Source organism: Suncus etruscus, chromosome 5, assembly GCF_024139225.1.
Source record: "Suncus etruscus isolate mSunEtr1 chromosome 5, mSunEtr1.pri.cur, whole genome shotgun sequence".
In the NCBI taxonomy this organism is placed as follows: Eukaryota; Metazoa; Chordata; class Mammalia; order Eulipotyphla; family Soricidae; genus Suncus; species Suncus etruscus.
Genome location: NC_064852.1, coordinates 87,645,923 through 87,658,831, shown reverse-complemented (window position 1 = coordinate 87,658,831; position 12,909 = coordinate 87,645,923). Strand labels below are relative to the sequence as shown.

At 39.0% G+C, this 12,909-nt stretch overlaps 1 protein-coding gene across 4 annotated transcripts in view; it reads left to right on the top strand.

The window, feature by feature from the left end:
* The window catches only part of OSBPL6 (oxysterol binding protein like 6), a 239,591-nt gene that overhangs the window by 215,364 nt on the left and 11,318 nt on the right, over window positions 1–12,909 (top strand). For all 4 annotated transcript variants that reach the window (XM_049773389.1, XM_049773388.1, XM_049773386.1 and 1 more), the window contains 5 exons: window positions 3,384–3,471; window positions 4,449–4,702; window positions 8,004–8,141; window positions 8,715–8,778; window positions 11,436–11,514. In XM_049773389.1, the coding sequence (XP_049629346.1) occupies window positions 3,384–3,471; window positions 4,449–4,702; window positions 8,004–8,141; window positions 8,715–8,778; window positions 11,436–11,514 (623 nt within the window). The remainder of the gene's footprint in view (window positions 1–3,383; window positions 3,472–4,448; window positions 4,703–8,003; window positions 8,142–8,714; window positions 8,779–11,435; window positions 11,515–12,909) is intronic.

The window sequence follows — 12,909 nt, the reverse complement described above, 5'->3', positions numbered from 1 at the left end:
CTTTAAGCTTCAAGGTTTCAAGCTCCATCTGAGACTGATGCCTTCATTGCTAGGAGTTGATCTGAACAAAATTTCCAAATAAACTTATGAAAATATATTTACAAGAATGAGTTTATTTGCATAGTGTTTTTTTTTTTTTTTTTTGTGGTTTTTGGGTCACACCCGGCATCGCTCAGGGGTTACTCCTGGCTCTATGTTCAGTAATTGCTCCTGGCAGGCCCGGGGGACCATATGGGACGCCGGGATTTGAACCGATGACCTTCTGCATGAAAGGTAAACGCCTTACCTCCATGCCATCTCTCCGGCCCCTTGCATAGTGTTAATAATAATAAATATTGAGAAACCATTTAAATTCTGCTTAAATTTAATATAATGTATGATGAAATGCATTACCATTCTAAGATAGAAGTGCCAAAGTGCTTAAAAATACAATCAACCATATGTAAAGTAATCTTTTTCCCACAGAATCTAAAAATAGACATAATCACTGTCTGGATGAGCCCTGATGACCCACAAAGCATGAGGTGCACCAAATGCAGATGCAAACCAGATATAAGTGTATGACCCTCAACAATCACAACCACAGCCACAAAGAGGGAAGGGAAGAGAATAAATAATGCTTCAACAGGGCCAGAGAGAGAGTACAGCAGGGAGGGCACTTGCCTTGAACACAGCCAACCTGGGTTCCATCTATAGCCCCATGAATCCCAATAGGAGAGATCCCTGAGTATAGAACAGTTGAGCATGGCTGGGTGTGATATCCATCCACCCCCCAAAAAAAGTTTCAGCAAATACTTTTTCTGCTTCCACAATAAACTAATCCCTCTACTTTTATATTTGTTTCTGCAGTACCGCAGATTTGGTCACATTTAGAGGGGGGAAAAGGCCCTGAACTCTTTTAATTCCTTACGAAATTAAAGGGGAATTTGGTTCAATTTGGTTCAGGATATATTATTATGGAGAAAATAAGGCATGTGTTTAATGTTTTTATTATAATATTATGGAGATTTACTTGCTGTGCAGAATAACATGAGTAAAGCATGGTCAAACTGTTCAGCCTCATCTATTGCCCACATGAAAGAGACTTCCCGGGACCTCCAGCATCTTTGAATTCCTTCACATTCTACAGGGACTTTTTACATTGGCATAGATATTGGATCATGTCCATCCTATGTTTGGAGATATTAAAAATTTAAGAAAAATAGCCTTTATCATTTTCGTAAGATAAATATCAGTATAAATATCAATATAAATATTCTTTATATACATGCAGTATAGGTTGAACTTGGGTAAAGATGTGTTTCCTGTATGTAGTTGAATATGATGGCTTTTTTTTCCTTCAGAGAAATCAAATGGAAACATATGAGTTGCTTGTTTTCCTATCATGCTTAAGAAGGTAGTTTTCCTGAACCTGATGATTTACACTTCAGCCCTGTTATAGTCAACAAGAACTGGAAAACAAATTACAGTGGCAAAATAGAACTACTGTTCTCTTCTGCCAACATAGTAAACATATCAAAACTCCCTGGACTCATTTGTACACAGTGCAGTCTCAAATGCAAGTCTCCCTATGACCCTTGACCCCTCCTAAACTCAGACTTGCAGGATATTAGCAATAAAGCCAGGAATCATAAAGGCAAAGAATGGTTGTTTTCTGACATTAAAAATTGAAACTTCTGGGGCCAGCGAGGTGGTGCTAGAGGTAAGGTGTCTGCTTTGCAAGCGCTAACCAAGGAAGGACCTCGGTTTGATCTTCCCATATCCCATATAGTCCCCCTAAGTCAGGGGCGATTTCTGAGCACTTAGCTAGGAGTAACCCCTGAGCATCAAATGGGTTTGGCCCGAAAAACCAAAAAAAAAAAATTGGAACTTCTACATGTCAATAAAAGATAATTATAAATTATTGATGATAAAATGATAAAATAAATGAAAGATAAATTATATTGAAAACACAAATTAAAAGAAAAACATACATCTTCCCCAACAAACTGAATGATATGTGCAAAATAAAGAACGAAATTTCACAAAAGATAAAGATCAACTTTAATAAAAATTATTTTCTGTTCAAATGGTAACAGGCACTCAAAACGAAAAAAACACTAACAGGTAGTACTTCCCTACACATAGGTGTGGAGAGGTAGATGCACCTTTATTGCTGGAGAAAATAAGCAACCAGAGTCATTCAAGAGGGCAACCTGGCAGCATTGGACTAAATGTCCAAAGTGACCCAGTTGACCTAGAACTTCATTGCTAGGAGTTGATCTGAACAAAATTTCCAAATAAACTTATGAAATATATTTACAAGAATTAGTTCATTTGCATAGTGTTAAAATAATAAATATTGAGAAACCATTTAAATTCTGCTTAAATTTTATATTATTGTATGATGAAATGCATTTTCATTCTAAGATAGAAGTACCAATGTGCTTAAAAATACAATCAACCATATGTAAAGTGATCTTTTTTCCACAGAATCTAAAAATAGATATAATCAGTGTCTGGATAGGACTTGAAATGAGTTTACTGTTCACCAATTGTTTTAAAAAGGGTTTCCTTTACATTGAGATGATGGATGACTTTGGGGGTCATCTCTTCACTCATTAATTTCTAACTTTTCATGATAATATTTTGGATTTTTGGTTTAGAAAAAAAATACAGATCTGTTTCCTTTTGTGGGAGAAAGTGGTGACAAGGGGTTTAGTTAACACCTGAAAGTACTCAGGACCTATCTCTTGCTTGATGCTTAGAGACCGTGTATGGTTTCAGGAATGGAATGGGGATTGGAACATACAACCTGTATTATTACTTATGTTATAAATAATAAAAACTTATGCTAATTATAATACATCATGATATATGATATAATGATATATAACAATTATAATATAATTAGACTAATATTATTTGTTCTCCTGCCCTTCATTTTCTTTTCATTGTATAGTACATGAATAGGTATCACTAAACTTCTTACCAGTATAGACTTTCTCCTGTTCCCCTACAGGGCTATCTCAGTCTGAGCCTACTTTATCTATCACCCAGTCCCTGTTTCCCCAGGATTCTCTCTTGTCTCCTCCAGAGGAAGGCACAGTCCCTCCTTTAGACACATTCTTACCATGGTACTGAAATACTTGTGGTGTGCTGAGTTCCCTCAGCTCCCACACCGAACCAGACAGGAGCTTCTTTAAGATAAGACTCATTTTAACCTTCCTGGATTCTGGCTTATGTAAAGCTCACAAAAGTTCATCACACAATTTGTCAAAAACATTTCCTGCTGTAACCTCCTTCTCATTTGGGCAATATCTTATTGTTTTTAATTATTTGACTTTCTGAACTTTCAAGATGGATTAAGAATATTGATATTTTTCATGTTTGTCTCTTTCTAGCCTTCAGATGATGAGTCTTACATCAGTGATGTTAGTGATAACATATCTGAAGATAATACCAGTGTCGCAGATAACATTTCTCGGCAGAGTACGTATCATTTGAACTTCCAGGTTATTATGTCTACATGTCAAATTGCAAAGTAGCTTATGCAATGCCTCCCAATAACTGATCCTTTTTTTTCGGGGGGACACACTGATAATGCTCAGGGTTACTACTGGCCCTGATTCTCAGGAATCACTTTTGATGGGGGAGTGAGGGGTAGGACTATATGGGATGCTGGGAATCGAACTTGAGTCTGCCATGTGCAAGACAAGAGACCTACCTGCTATACTGTTGCTCCAGCCCCTATACTGTTGCTCCAGCCTCATAACCGATCCTCAAAGCAAGTGGTTGAAAAATCTATTAGGTTTCAGAGTAAGTAGAGAGTTTTGTTTCTTCAAATAAAAATTTGAGTTTTTCTTACTAAATATATTTAGTATTTTTATTTTTATTTATTTATTTATTTTTGTTTTTGGGTCACATCTGGCAGTGCTCAGGGGTCACTCCTGACTCCACACTCAGAAATCGCTCCTGGCAGGCACAGGGGACCATATGGGATGCCGGGATTTGAACCAATGACCTTCTGCATGAAAGGCAAACGCCTTACCTCCATGCTATCTCTCCGGCTCCTATATTTAATATTGTAATATTACTTGAGTAATACTTGAGTTTAACACTAATATTTTGGATATATTTGCACAACCTTTTATGAAAATAATTTTATTCACTCTAAAGGGTAGACTGATGCTTTGAGAGATGCATCACAATTGAATTATTAATTGAATTATTTGTGGGTATTTTCTTTGTTTTTGCTTTGGGGCCATATTTGGCTGTTCTCGGGGGTTACTACTGACTCTGTATTCAGGAATCACTCCTGGTGGGCTCGGATAGGATGCCAGGGATTGAAATCAATTCAGTCACATGCAAAACAAACACCTTCCCTGCTGTACTATCTCCAGACCCCCTTTTTGATGCTAGACAAGTCAAGTGCCTTACGCTGACTCTTGTCCCTCTCCCCACTTCAGTCCTTAATGGAGAGCTCACTGGAGGCGCCTTCCGGAATGGACGTCGAACATGCCTACCTGCCCCCTGTCCCGACACCAGTAATATTAACCTGTGGAACATCTTGAGGAACAACATTGGCAAAGACCTGTCCAAGGTGTCCATGCCAGTGGAACTCAACGAACCACTCAACACTCTACAGCATCTCTGTGAGGAAATTGAATATAGTGAGCTTCTGGACAAGGCTTCCGAAACTGATGACCCCTACGAGCGAATGGTAATGCACAGTGGGCTGTGGGTCTGATATCTAGGCCAAGCCAGAATTCTTTGTTATGATATACTAATCTTTCACCTGACATTCCTTTTTTTTTTTTTTTTGGTGGGGGGGGGCATACCCAGCAGTGCTCAGAGGTTACTCCTGGCTTCACGCTCAGAAATCGTTCCTGGCAGGCTCTGGGAACCATTTGGGTTGCCGGGATTCGAAACAATGACCTTCTGTATGAAAGGAAAAGGCCTTACCTCCATGCTATCTCTCTGGCATTCACCTGACATTCTTACTGCATGGGCAAGAGAGGAACATGTCCACCTGCATCAATTGGACTGTGTCTAAATTTTCAGAGTCCTTTAGGACAGGTCTTTTTATGTTCTTTTCCATTCTCAACCCCTTTTGGTTCAAAAAAATTTTAGGTGACCTCAGCATATAAAAATAGGCATGCAAATCAAGCATGTATTAATAATAATTCATGCACTGATGAGTATGGTCCAGGCTACACCAAGGTAGGTTGGGTCATCCCCAGCACTAAGAGCCTACCCAGTAGGCCTGGGTTGGCTGACAATCTCTGGTAGAAGTCCCAGACCTACTGGCCACCACTTGGAAGCACCACACTGCCCACCTCTCCCAACACACACACACACACACACACACACACACACACACACACACACACACACACACATAAAGAGTAAAGAAATCATAACTTGATTTTGAAACTAATTTTTCACACCCCACAGTCAGTTATGTGACCCCAAGATGGGATTGCAACCAAAAGTCTAATAAACCAGACTCTAGTTGAGTGTTTCTGAAATCAGATTGCACAAATCTCTGCTCCTTATAAATTTAAAGCATCCTCACTTCATCCAGTAGCTAATGCCATAGAGGCTCATTTGTAGTCATGTGGCTCTGAAAAAGGACCTTGCTTCTTCCTGGTGCTTTGGACTCCCTACTCCACATGCTTGAGAAAACTTAACCTGTTCTCTGAGCAGTGCTCCCCTGTACCCCCCATACCTCTTTAGCACCTAGTTCCCAGTTGCACTCAAGCATTTTTTTTTTAATTTTTTTTTTAACAAGGGTGCAAAGAAAGAGGACAAGGTAAAGTTACAGTGGAAGGACAATCACCCATAACATAATTCTCAGAAGTCCTCTCGCTGATATCTTAACTTTGAAATTTCAGCCAAAGAACATTAAGATAAATAAGACAGAATCCATGTACAATTGCTTTGTCCCTCAAGTCCCCAGATTGTAACACATTATAATATTTCTTAACAGTACACAAAGCAATCTAAAGCCATAAAATTTACGTAACTCCTTAAACATTACAGGCATAGTATTTTCTTACATTTCCATATACATGCATATTAGCTTACGTTAACCTCAAATTTTAAGTGAGTTCTTTTTAAGGATTAGAGTCAAAGGAGCACAGTAAAAATGGTGTTAGAGTGGCAATTGTTGTTTGCATAGGCCCACCAAAATATGAGGGACATGAAAAGAAATAACCTTGGCCTACGTACAAAGAGACCCAACCCCTGAAGTTTCCTGGCACAAGACCAAGTCTAGGCTTCAGGCAAGCTAGATCATCCAATCCAATACATTGTCTGTAGTGCCAACACACTTTTATTTTTCACACTGTCTCTGTTGTTGGTATCATGTTTCTGTATTAAAGATCCTGGAATCTGCATATCTTACATTGAAGTCAGGATGTGGAGCATCCTCTCCTTTCACCTCACAATCAAAGGGCAATGCAGGGAGCCCTGTCCTATAAGCAGGTCATTGTCATTGTTAAGTCTTCTCAATGTTAAGGGAAGTCTCTTTTGAGCAGGTCAAAGTCTGAGCAGTGTAGGTCTTCCGTGGTAGAGGATTGCTTCCAGGTGATGTTATAGACCAGCCTGGATGTTTCGTGGATGGCTTCCCTGGTTCAGGGGAGAATGGATTATGCCCTTTCTTCTGAGGTCTGTGCCAGGTCGTTATGTCAATGTTCAGGGTGTAAGGTCTCTCTGCACTACAAGATTTGTGTGTTCCAATTTCTATTAAATAGGATCTTATTTGTATGTATAGTATTTTCCCATTTTAATGTGCCTATGCAAATAAAAAAGCAATGCCACGTGGTGTTATTGGCGCATATGGGGGCCATAAGAACAATTCCAATGATTCCCATGACATGGTTCAATCATAAGCATTAAACTGGGGGACTCTTCCACCAAAATTCCTTGTTAAACAGCTCAAAAAGAGAAGATAAAAAGTGGTTAGAATCATCACTGTATAAGACAAAATTTAGTAAGAATTATAGCTGTCCGAAAAAAACCACAAAATATTCTAAAGAAATACGTGTCCATTTTATGTATCTTGAAATAGTTTGGGGTTGTCACACACAATGGACAGCTTTGGACTGTGATTAGGATTGTACACTACTGAAGTTAAAAAGAGTAATGTAGGTTAGTGATGTTTGAGAGGGGGTTAGAGAGTTAAGGAGTAAAAAAGAGTTTTGTATGGGTGTGGGAAAGGGTAGAATACAAAGTGAACATTCTATATATGCAAAACATAACATAAGAATAAGGAATATTCTGAAAACATGAAGTATATGAAGTACGCGCGGGGGCCTGAGCCCCCGCGCGGTTCTGTAGTTTTTGGATGCCTAGGGAGGAATTTCTGCCCCCCTCCCCCCAGGGCCCAATTAACCAGGTGTGGCCTTGAAGACCCACCAGGACTGGGGGGACCTTGGTCTCCTGGACTAGGTGTTCAGCCCAGGGGGCCTGTGGCTAGCTGTCCTGCCCAGAACCCCCAACATACCAGGCCGCACTCAAGCATTTAACCCAGAAATGAAGTTCCAGAACCTTGAACTTGGTGATTCTCAGGAAATCTTGTGGTCCAATGAATAGAGAATTTCTAGTCTCTATTTGTCTGCTAGTTCCCATACAAGGAATTTTATCTCATTTTCACTTATTTTTTTCTGTGAAGAGTAGGTATATTATGTGTAAATAAAAATACAGATGTCTGGGGCTGGAGCAATGGTGCAGTGGTAGGGCATTTGCCTTGCACACGACTGACCTAGGACAGTTCAATCCCATGGCGTCCCAGATAGTCCCTCAACTCAGGAGCAATTTCTGAGTGCATAGCTGGGAGTAGCTCCTGAGCATCACCGTTTGTAGCCCCAAAACCAAAAAATAAATAAATAAAAATTTAAAAATGCGGATATCATCAGATTAATTACCACTGGCAGGGGTGTGTGAAATCTAGACTAGAAAACAAATAGACCTCAAAGTGTCTCTCCTATATCATTTCCCTTTCTTAAATGTCTTAACAGGTTCTCATTGCAGCATTTGCAGTTTCAGGATATTGCTCCACCTATTTCAGGGCAGGAAGTAAGCCATTTAACCCTGTCCTTGGCGAGACTTATGAATGCATTAGAGAGGACAAGGGATTCAGATTTTTCTCAGAACAGGTAAGTTCCACTGGACTCTGAGATTTCACATAGGCATGAGGGCAGTTTGATGATGGAAAGTTTCTATCTATAACACAAATATCCATTAGAGGTGGGTTATTTACCAGAAAACTCATCTAACTTAACTATATAATTTCCTTTTTTTTTTTTTTTTTTGGTTTGTTTTTTTTTGGGGCCACACCCAGCAGCACTCAGGGGTTATTTCTGGCTCTCTGCTCAAAAATCACTCCTGGCAAGCATGGGGGACCATATGGGATGCCACGATTCGAACCACTGTTGATCCTGGGTTGGCCACTTGCCAGGCAAACACCCAACCTTGTGCTATCTCTCCGGCCACTATAATTTCCTTCTTTAAATAACATACACACTCTCTCTTTTATTTATGCAAGGATCCTCAGATTCCATCATTGATGTATATATGTTTCGAAGATAATTCACTAATAAAGATGTGTAAATGAATGGTTTTTGGTTTTTAGTTGGGGTAGTCAATGTAGGGCATAAAAATCATTGTTACTTTGAAAGTCTAAACACAGAAGTCACTTTTTTTGTTTGTTTGTTTGTTTTAATCAACAGGTTAGCCATCATCCACCCATTTCTGCCTGTCACTGTGAATCCAAGAATTTTGTGTTTTGGCAAGGTTTGTATTCCAGTTATTACTTAAGAGTCCAATTAATAGGTCTATAAAAAAGTTGCTAGCTTCTAAGACACAATATATTCAGATTTTATTTCTGCCTTTAGAACTTACAGTGTTGGTGTTAGTGTGAAGATCAGTTGGAGAAGTTAGATTTCCTGGTGAGAATCTGAACTGTATTAACCGATATGATTGTTGATTGCGATTTTTTATTGATGCAGCCTCAAACTAACAGTGCCAGCTTGGTTTGTACTTACCTGGTTACACTTACTTTCTGCACATGTAATGTGGAAAGGCTTTGGCTGCCAACTTCCTGGATCTTGAGGTTCACATGCAAAGTGACTGGATTGCTCTGTGAGCATCATTTGTGGTCATAGTGTATTTGGATAAGCAAACATTGCAGATTTCTGGTTTGAGACTAGGTTTAAGCAAAAGTCTGCTGTTTGATCACAATATTATAAACTTGCCTTCCATACAAGGCTTTATAACCCCTAGGCTAAAGCTATAATACAGCAGATACTTGCATGCAGCGTCTAGGGTTTGATCCCTGGCACCATATATGGTCCCCTGGCCCTGCCAGGAAGAATTCCTGAGTGCAAACCCAGAAGTAGCTCCTGAAAACCTCCAGATATGGCCCAAGAATAAACAAACAAACTGTGGTACATATACACAATGGAATATTATGCAGCCATCGGGAGAGATGAAGTCATGAAATTTTCCAATACATGGATGGACATGGAATCTATTATGCTGAATTAAATAAGTCAGAGGGAGAGAGATAGACGCAGAATAGTCTCACTCATCTATGGGTTTTTAAAAAAAGGAAAGACATTATTGTAATAATCCCTGAGACAATAGAGTTAAGGGCCGGAAGGACTGGCTCACAATATGAAGCTCACCACAAAGAGTAGTGAATGCTATTAGGGAAATAACTACACTAACAACTAGCATGACAATGTTAATGAATGAGAGAAGTAGAATGCCTGCATCAAATACTGGTAGGGGAGGGGGAGGAGGGAGATAGGGGGCATTGGTGGTCTGAATGTTGCACTGGTGAAAGGGGGATATTTATGACTGAAACCCAACTACAATCATGCTTGTAATTATGGTGCATAAATAAAGATTTTATAAAAAAAATAAACAAACAAAAAAAGCATTTCATAACCTCTGGGACCTGATTGAGAAGGGTTTTGCCTTGCACACTACCAACCCATGTTCAATCCCCAGCACCTCATATGGTCTCCTTAGCCATGTCAGAGGAGTGATCCCTGAGTGCTGCCAAGTGTGACCCCAAAACAAAATCAAGACGTTTTGGGACCCATGAAAAAAGAAGAAAAAAAATATGTATTTAGTAGTGTGACCATTCAGTAGAAATAGCTCCTATTACTCCATTTCAAGAGATGCTTCATTGCTCACAGAATGACTCTTCTCATATGCATTTCTGAAACCTGGAAATACAACATGTATACACTTGGGTCAGAAATTAGGGAAAGGTAGTCTTCTTTTTTTTCTTTCTTATTGATTGATTGGTTGATTGATTTCTGGGTCACCTCGCGGTGCTCAAGTGCTACTCCTGGCTCTGTACTCAGAAATCACCCCTTGGCAGGCTGGGAAACCATATGGGATGCCAGGAATCGAACCGGATCCCTCCCAGGTCAGTCGCATGCAAGGCAAATGCCCCACCGCTGTGCTATCTCTCTAGCCCCATGGGGGAAGACACTTTTAAGTCCCCTTAGTTCATTAAAATGGAGCTCATCATGAATCCCAGGAAACCTGAGTTTTCACAAGTGAGACACAGAGCCACTTAGATCAATACTGTCATAGCCTGCAGTGCTGGACTCAGGGGTCACTCTACAGGGGATGGTGTGCAGGGGACCATGTAATATCAGGGATTAAACCAAGGGCTCCCACACGGCAAACATATGCTCTATTCTTTTGAGCATCTCCCCTGCAACCCTGACTCATATTTAATAATCAGTGTAAAAATATGTTCACTTAGTGAATGCCACATTCTCATAAATCATAACTATATTTATAGGTTTGGGTTGCTTACTATTGTCCCAGATACCTAATTCGTCAAATAAGAGTGCGGATAAATTAATAATATTGCCTTAGCAGAAATTATTTTTTCTATGCACCTCATTTTTTTAATTCTGGTAAGCTATTTCCAGTAATTTAATTAAAACATATAATAACATTTGATTTCAGAGCAGAATGTGTTTGTGAAACCAATTGTTTTGCATCAATGAAAACTTCAATTAACTTTAAAAGATTTTTAGGACAGATCCTCCAGGAAACAACAACAACAAAAAAGCACACTATAACTTTTTCTTAACAAAATACTTTACACATTCAAAATGTATATTTGGTTAGGCACATATACACAGGCTTATTGCTCTCAGCTTTTCTATTAGTTCAAAACGAACATTGAGCATAGATGAAGGTGAAACTTGGTAGATGTGCTTAAATTCACGGTTCATTTCTTCACTTTGGAGCATCCTTAGATGGCATCTTCTTAGGTTAAATCAGTAATGTAGAATCTATTAAGGGTTTAAAAGTTCTTTGTGAAGCTTAAAACATAGTGCCAATGTTGCATGCTGGTCATGAAATAAATTATTAGTATTGTACTATCTATCTCTTGCCCTCTCTGCCTGTGTCCTTAGATATTAGATGGAAAAACAAGTTCTGGGGCAAGTCAATGGAAATCCTGCCGGTAGGCACACTGAACGTTGTGCTCCCAAGGTAAGTAGCTCTTCTCTTCCTTTTGGTTCTTCCCTACTTCAGTCAGACCTGGGTATTAGGAGCTCTAGAAGATGCCAAGACTGTGGCCAAAGTATATATTCACTTCACCCAAAGTGAAGAGATTGGATTTTGCACGTCAGTGAAAATGTTGGCATTGGGAGCACCACTTCCTACTGGTCCCTTCCTAGCCTCAACAGTGGGTGCCATTTTGGCCCAGAAACTGAGTTCCTTTTTTTTTTTTTTTTAATTAAAGATTCTCTTTTAAGCCACAGTTTTTTCTCTTTGATTTTTACAGTTTCCTTTTGAATTATTAGATCCAAGGACTATTTTGAATGTGTAAAATATTTTGTTAAGAAAAAGTTATATTGTGCTTTTGTTGTTGTTGTTGTTGTTTCCTGGAGGATCTGTCCTAAAAATCTTTTAAAGTTAATTGCAGTTTTCATTGACACCAAACAATTGGTTTCATTTCTTTCTTGGTTTGGTTGATTGTGTTTTATTTTTGTTTATTTGAATAGCAGAGTTTGCTGATGGTTGGAAATGGAAGTAGGTCAAGATTAGGAAGAGTTCCCCGGCCCACACAATAAAATGTCATGATTTACAAACTTGTATGGGTTTTTCCCAAGCTTATATAGTCTTACTAATATACCAGTTACGACATTGCTTCAAAGACTTTAGATTGTTTAATGTTTATTTATTTATTTGAAAATACATATGATATATAAATTTAACATTGATGATATATAAACTAAAAAGTGAATTGAAACGTTATCATCTTATTTCTTGGAAAAATTCTGTAAATTTCCTCTCCATGTATATTCATCAGATTTATTACAAAGAATATTTCATTTCTTTGGCTTTGCTTTTAGTAGGAAATGATATAGTCAGCATACCAGAATTTCTCTTACAGATTCACCTTCTCTGTCTCTCTTCTCCCTCAAATCCTTACACAGTGGCTCCTTGTCTTCAAGTCTGGTTCAATTCAGAATCGCTGGTGTATCTTTAAGGTCTTCCCAGCCAGGTCCCACCACATTTCCATCCTGGTCTCTAATATGTCTTTTCACACTAGAGCACATCTCTCACAGCATCATGTTCTGGTCTCTGTGGTTTTGTTGATGTTTTCCCACACTCTGTAGTGCCATACTAGCCATTCCTCAATTCTGGACCAACTCAACCTCCTCTAGAAAGTCTTGTTGACTTCCACATTCCCTGAGTACATTCCCAGCAGATCTAAGGCCTAAGGGTCCTTCTGTGTTTCATGACACTTTCTTAACAGGTTCTTTTACAAGTATAGATATCCCTTGACTTCTATTGGGAAGAAGGCCTCAAAAACCGTTGTAAGTTAAAAATGTCAGGAAGCTAAATATGTATTTAAGCCCAGAGAGATAGTACAGGAAT